Raw genomic sequence first — 6,060 nt, 5'->3', positions numbered from 1 at the left:
TTGCAATAAAAAAAGGTTAGCAATACTTGGATCAACCACTCTAGGCATTCCTTATCATACAAGTGGACCAACCATGTCAGGTTTCCCTCTTGCCCGCAGGTATATAACAACCAAGCTAATCTAGCTAATCATGAGACCGTACTAAGCCTACTTCCTTTTTTCAAAGACTTGAGAACTAGCAAAAGAAAGTCTTGGGCATGAATCATTGTCCTTCAACTATTCAACGCTCAAGAGGTTTACAATCTATCTTATGTCTTCACTTACGCAAGAAGATCACATGTCATGCTTTCAAGGACAATGAACACAATCCTTCAATTCATTGAGGTATCAAAAGAATTGCATCTAAGGACTTACATCAACATTCCATGCAACTCTCTTATCCCTTATACAAGGTAATGGACACATAACCTTTCTAAGAAAGGATTTGTCAAGAGAAAATCAGCAAGAACACATAACCATCAAGCATGGAAACTTTTCAAGCAATCTTGAATGCAATCCTAGAACTAAGAAGTCCTATTTCTTGACATGCAAACCATTTATTGCTATTAGCTTTGAGTAACCCATTCTAGTATATGCAACAAGGTCATCATCTACCCTCTTCATCAAAGCTTATCCTCTCTTTAAGCAAAGCTCAAAAGACAAGTTCCATCATCCCTTTAGGTGTAGCATGACCATAAATGGAACTACTCAAAATCTAGGCTTTTTGGTTTTCCAAGAATCAAGAAAAATCATCCCAATCATAAAGGCTTAAGATAATCATCAAGACATGAAGTGACCATTAACCATTCAAAAGACACATGATCGCCATCTATTCATGAGGATAAACACCAAACCATGAAGTTGAAATATTACCAACAAGCTATGGAACAATGCATCAAAAGTTATCAATCATGAAGGAACAAACTCACCTCCGAACGTACATATGATCGAGATGTGTGCACATATATATAATCGAGATGTGCGCACATACATACAAATATAATCTAGATGTGCACACATACATACAAAAATAATCTCTCTCTCTCTCTCTCTCTCTCTCTCTCTCTCTCTCTCTCTCTCTCTCTCTCTCTCTCTCTCTCTCTCTCTCGATAAATTCAAGGTAGAAGAAAACCCTAGATACCATAACCACATAAGGGCAACACAAAAGTGTTTAAATGGATAACAAGCGCTAATTGAAGTAAGCTCAAAAGTGTAAGGAGGAGAGATTTTTTAAAAGGTGCAGAGAGCTTTTATTCTTCAAGTTAATTGTTTTTGGCTTCCTAAAGATTGTGAAAAACCTATAGAAAGGACCCTTGGGCTTGTACAAACCTCAAATTTTGAGTTTATGTTACTTTTTTGCAATGCAAAGCTCTCATGAGTAAGATAATAGGAAGACTTTATAACCCAACAATTTGAAAGCAAAGTCGCACTTTTCATATTCAAAATAGTGCCTACCTACAACTTTTGCTGTTTCTCCATCCTTTTTTCAATAAACTATGCCATTTGTTTTCACATTTTCCCTTCTATCCAATAAGTGTTAGACATTTTCCCCTTCTATGCTAGGGATAAAGAAGCAATAAAGCCCAACAAAAGAGCTAACCTCCAATGGAAAATTGAAGGAAAGAGCTGTTTGTCTGCGGGTAGGTGTGTGTATAAGCGGAGAGAAAGAGCACGAGTCGTAGCCAAAGGCTAACCGCAGCAAGGGTGCAGATGAGTGAGCCGAGAGAAGAAGCACATTTCATTAATACACCCAACATTCACTCCTTGTGATTTCAAAACACATGAAGTTTTGGGCACTTTCGTTTATGGGAAAGAGGGTCATTTTGCCTTATCATTCTTTATAATCTTCAACATTATGAGCCTAACTAGGCTTCCTACCCCCATCACACAGGCTAACGATACTTCTTGGTACAGTTGCCACCGTGGCGATTGCCTGCCCCACCGGTGTGGCAGGCAATCGCCGTTGGCAACCGGCACCCTTTTTTTTCGTGGCCAGCCAGTGTTTGAACATAAGTATGTTCAAACGTCTCTCTATTTCACCATCGCGCACACGTTTGGATGGTTAAGTTGCTTGCCTCTTACGTGGGGTCTTGGGTTCAAGTCCCTCGTGAGTGTGTAGGGTGGTGAATGAACATTTTTTTGTTCAACCACATGTTCATTCATGCGGGTTAACCTGTAACTTGTTGGGCACCGACAATGACGTGGCATGAAGGCCTAGATATAACAAAATCCCACTGCACCTAATTAGGTATGCTACGCCTAGCTTGCAAAAGGTCATGATGTTGTCGCAATGTACAAAGTAGTAATTACAATAGAAAAGAGGCGTAGTTCATGCCTTTTTATAGGAAAGAGGGTCCTTTTGCCTTATCTTTCCCTAAAGCCTTCAACATTATGAGCTTTTGCAATTGAGGTGTAACATACCTAAAGGCGCAAAAACAGCAAAGGACACCAGTTGAAGGGCGGCAAAAACTTGCACAGCAAGAGAACTTGAACTTATCGGCAGGCCGTTTTTTTATTTAACAAATTCCACTTTTGGCTAGGCTGTTTTTTATTAAAAACATTCGCACCTCCGTGCCAGTTAGAGCCGAGGGTTACGCCTCGCTTTTGCAGAACAAGCGTACGTAGGAGGAGGTTTATGGAGGACCTACGTCCTAAGAAGGAGAAGAGCAGCATGTTGGTTGCCGAGGATGGCACGATGCAGATCTTCGTGAAGCATGGCCAAAGCATAGCTGTCACTTTGGGCGTGAGAGAAAAGGTGTTCTCCTTACAGGCACTTATCCATGCTCGCTTGGGCATTCTTCCTCAGGAGCAAAGGCTCATCTTTGCAGGCAGACAGTTGGACTCTATGAGGAGATTGAGCTATTATGGCATCCACAAATCCTGCACTGTTCACTTAGTCTTCCGCCTCAAAGGAAGTGGTCCTGATGTCGCAGAAGAAAGTGAGCCGAAGAAGCGCATGCAACTGCATCCAGACGAACTAATGGAGGAGTTGATTGCCAGGTTTGGCCCAGAGGCTGTGCAGATGCCACTTTTAGACCTGAAGATTACCACTAGATCTACTATGACAGTGGGTCACTTTATTTCTAAGGTCATGGGCATCACTTGGAAGATAATTGATAGTATGCCGGATTTCTTTCCCAGGGAGGTCATCTTCGCATTAGCTAAAGCCGGGTTATGTGACAGTAGGCTCCCGTACTCTCCTGAGCAACTTGCTAAGGTCCCTGGTTTGACAGCGGTCTTCCAACACGATCTTTATGAGGCACAGAGTCGGTATTGTGCCGTGTTCTTCGACGAAAAGGAGCATCGCATCCTCAAGATTTATGAAAGTGTGCCCTTTTGTGATGTCAGGGGCAGCAGGATGCGACGCGGGGCTTTTGGGACCGTGCACGAGGTGAAGGAGGGTGAAGTGAGCTTTGCCCGCAAGAAGCTAAGATTTGTTGGTGCGGACGAACAAGAGGCTGCCAGCCGTGAGCTAGAGATGCTTCAACGTCTCCCAAAAGATCCGCATCTTCTTAGCTTGAGGGCGTCATACGAACAGGGCAATGATATGTATTTTATTCTCTACCCTTTTGTGGATACAGATCTGGGAGAATTTCTCGCAGCGCCTTGCAAGTTTAGGTGGTGGAAAGAAGCCAAGGAGCGGAAGATAGCTGGATACATGATTTTGGATTGGATGCTTTGCATGGCTCGGGGCTTGGCAACGCTTCATGCCAATTGCGTCAAGCATCGTGATGTGAAACCTTCAAATGTGGGGATATTTGTGAATAGTTTACAGGATTCAGCCCAGAAGTTAGACGTATACCCCGTGTGGCTTGATTTTGGTCTCGCCAAGCACTTCAAGAAGCTGTCAAAGTCTGCGGCGCAAGTTGGAACACCCCTTTTCGAGTCTCAAGAATGTTGTAGGGGACGTTCGGCAGACATCTTCTCCATGGGAACCATATACCTTGATTTGCTCTACCTCTTGAATGGAGTAAGCCTGAGAAAGCTGAAACCCTACAAGACCAAAGGGTGGAAACATATTTGTGGGAAGGAGGAGAGTGTGTTGGTATACCTGCCCTCGAGCAATGAGAGTTGGATTAAGATGAAGACATTGATAAGAGACATGCTGCATTCAGATCCTTACAAGAGGCCGACTGCCTCCAATGTGGTAGAGACACTTGCACACCTGCAGATTATCGAGACTGATCACTCTGGAGATTTTGTGCCACATTGTATAGGAGTGCCACTGCCTAGGGATGAGAGTTCACCAGCCAAGACGGATTCCACATCGGAAGGCTCCAAGGAAGATGGCTCCAAGGAAGGCAGTGATGAGGGCAGCATGGGAGAACAACTATGGTCAACAAGCTCATCCGGGTTGAGTATTTACGAAGTGACATTTTTTGACATCTAAGAAGTGTTGATATGTTTGTGTATTGATAATGTGTTGTTTGATGTTCAACAGAGGTCCGGGGAGACAATTGTCTTGATTGAAGATGAGGCCGACAGCCTAGCGGGGGATGGTATCTCTCCGGCAGTGGACGCATAACGATAGCAGGTGCCTGTGCATGTAGTGCCTAAGGTGTTTGGTGCTAGTGTAGGTAGCTATTGGTTACGAAAAACAATGTATATTTGCCTCTGTGGGATTGAGATACATGGTATCTATCCAACTCTATGCAGGTTCTCACTGGTTTTTTACATTTTGGTGTCTTGTGACTAAACCTTGTCTGTAGGAGCTTACGATTCACGTGCGCATTGCTCCTGGTGGATGCCCAGAGGATCTATTGCTGGCTGTAGCAAATAGATCTCCAGTTGGGTTTGTGGTGCTAAACCTTATTTTTGCAAGTGGGCGGCTTTCTCTTGCCTGGTAGAATGTAGGGGTTTGCTGTTATTGCTCTTAATTACGGGTCATGATGATCATGGCGACAATGGGCCCGACACACGGCATTGCTCTTTGTTCGGGCCCCATGATGATGATCATGGTCTGTTTCTTTGAATGTCTAGTCTTCTCTCTCTCTCTCTCTCTCTCTCTCTCACACACACACACACACATTGTGTGTGAGGTAGATACTATATAAAAATAGAGAGAAATCGTAGTGATAAGATATACCAACTTAGAAGGAAGTTATCTTTTGTTTTACAGAAGAATGCCTCGTGCTAGATAGTTAAGGCAGCCTATAACTTACGTGCCATCTCTTGTGTACATGTCTTGGTGCCTCAAATATTCCCATGGGGCAGCCTTTTCTCGACACATTCACTGTCTAGTGTATTTGGCCTGTTACAAGCCAATCTTGAAGGGGCGAATTGTAGTGCTCTGCAGTGACAAGATAAGGTTTCAGGCATGACCCATGGTAATTTTTTACAACGTTCTGAGCTGTACAACACCTTGTGGCAAGATTTCATCAGTTACGAAAGGTCCTTAACACACCAAAAGCAGCTTCTGTGCTTTCTTGACAGATTTAGCCTCAAAAAGAAGCACCAAATAGCCCTTGCCAAATGTGCAAGTCTTCAAATATCTATTATGCCAAGATGTTCTTCTTTGATGCTCTACTCAGTAACGCTTTTGCTGCCAATGGGCGCTCTTCTTTGAGCTCAGGGAGACGTGTTGCATTTGCCTGAGTTCTTGCCATGGCGGAGTCTACCCTGAGCAAGTTGACTGGTATTGGAACTCCATTGGTGCTATTGCCTCTAGGCCAAATATTCATTGAAACGGCGAGCGATGAGTTGTGGCCTTGAATGCGGTTTTGTATGCCCAAGTAGCACCCAAAATAGCCTGTGGCCCCCATGAGGAGGGATGCTGATGACAAGTTAGCGGAGCAGAGAGATCAGTACCTTATTTTTACTCTCTGCTTGGCTATTTGCTATGGGGTAGTAAGAACAAGACTTTCGGTGGAAGATCTTGGACCTGTAGAAAATGTTAGGCAGAAGCTTATTGACATAATGAGTGCCTTGAAGCTAGTAACTTCAAGTGGAGAGCCAAACCTGCACAAGGTATTTTCATAGGGAAACTTTTCCACGGTGGATGAGCTGCAATCTTTAGTAGCTTCCTACAGGATTGATCGTGCCTATGAAATTTATACCCTATTTCTCAAATGGCAGCCATGC

At 43.7% G+C, this 6,060-nt stretch overlaps 1 protein-coding gene across 1 annotated transcript; it reads left to right on the top strand.

Annotated features, from left to right (window-relative positions):
• Window positions 1–2,485: 2,485 nt before the first annotated feature.
• LOC147640503 (uncharacterized) lies at window positions 2,486–4,642 on the top strand. Its single transcript, XM_086781338.1, has 2 exons — window positions 2,486–4,332; window positions 4,421–4,642. Exons 1-2 carry the CDS (start codon window positions 2,615–2,617, stop codon window positions 4,443–4,445), a joined length of 1,743 nt encoding a protein of 580 aa, XP_086637464.1. The 5' UTR covers window positions 2,486–2,614; the 3' UTR covers window positions 4,446–4,642.
• The last annotated feature ends 1,418 nt before the right edge of the window (window positions 4,643–6,060 follow it).

The sequence above is a fragment of the Cibotium barometz genome, chromosome 3 (assembly GCF_041138505.1).
Source record: "Cibotium barometz isolate CiBa-2024 chromosome 3, ASM4113850v1, whole genome shotgun sequence".
NCBI classification, from domain to species: domain Eukaryota; kingdom Viridiplantae; phylum Streptophyta; class Polypodiopsida; order Cyatheales; family Cibotiaceae; genus Cibotium; species Cibotium barometz.
The sequence above is the reverse complement of the archived record's forward strand: the minus strand, read 5'-3'. Positions and strand labels throughout refer to the sequence as shown.

Coding starts and splice junctions, on each gene's coding strand:
- LOC147640503 (XM_086781338.1), top strand. CDS start 2,615: ATGGAGGACCTACGTCCTAAGAAGGAGAAGAGCAGCATGTTGGTTGCC. Junction 4,333..4,420: donor TGGTCAACAAGCTCATCCGG/GTTGAGTATTTA, acceptor GATGTTCAACAG/AGGTCCGGGGAGACAATTGT.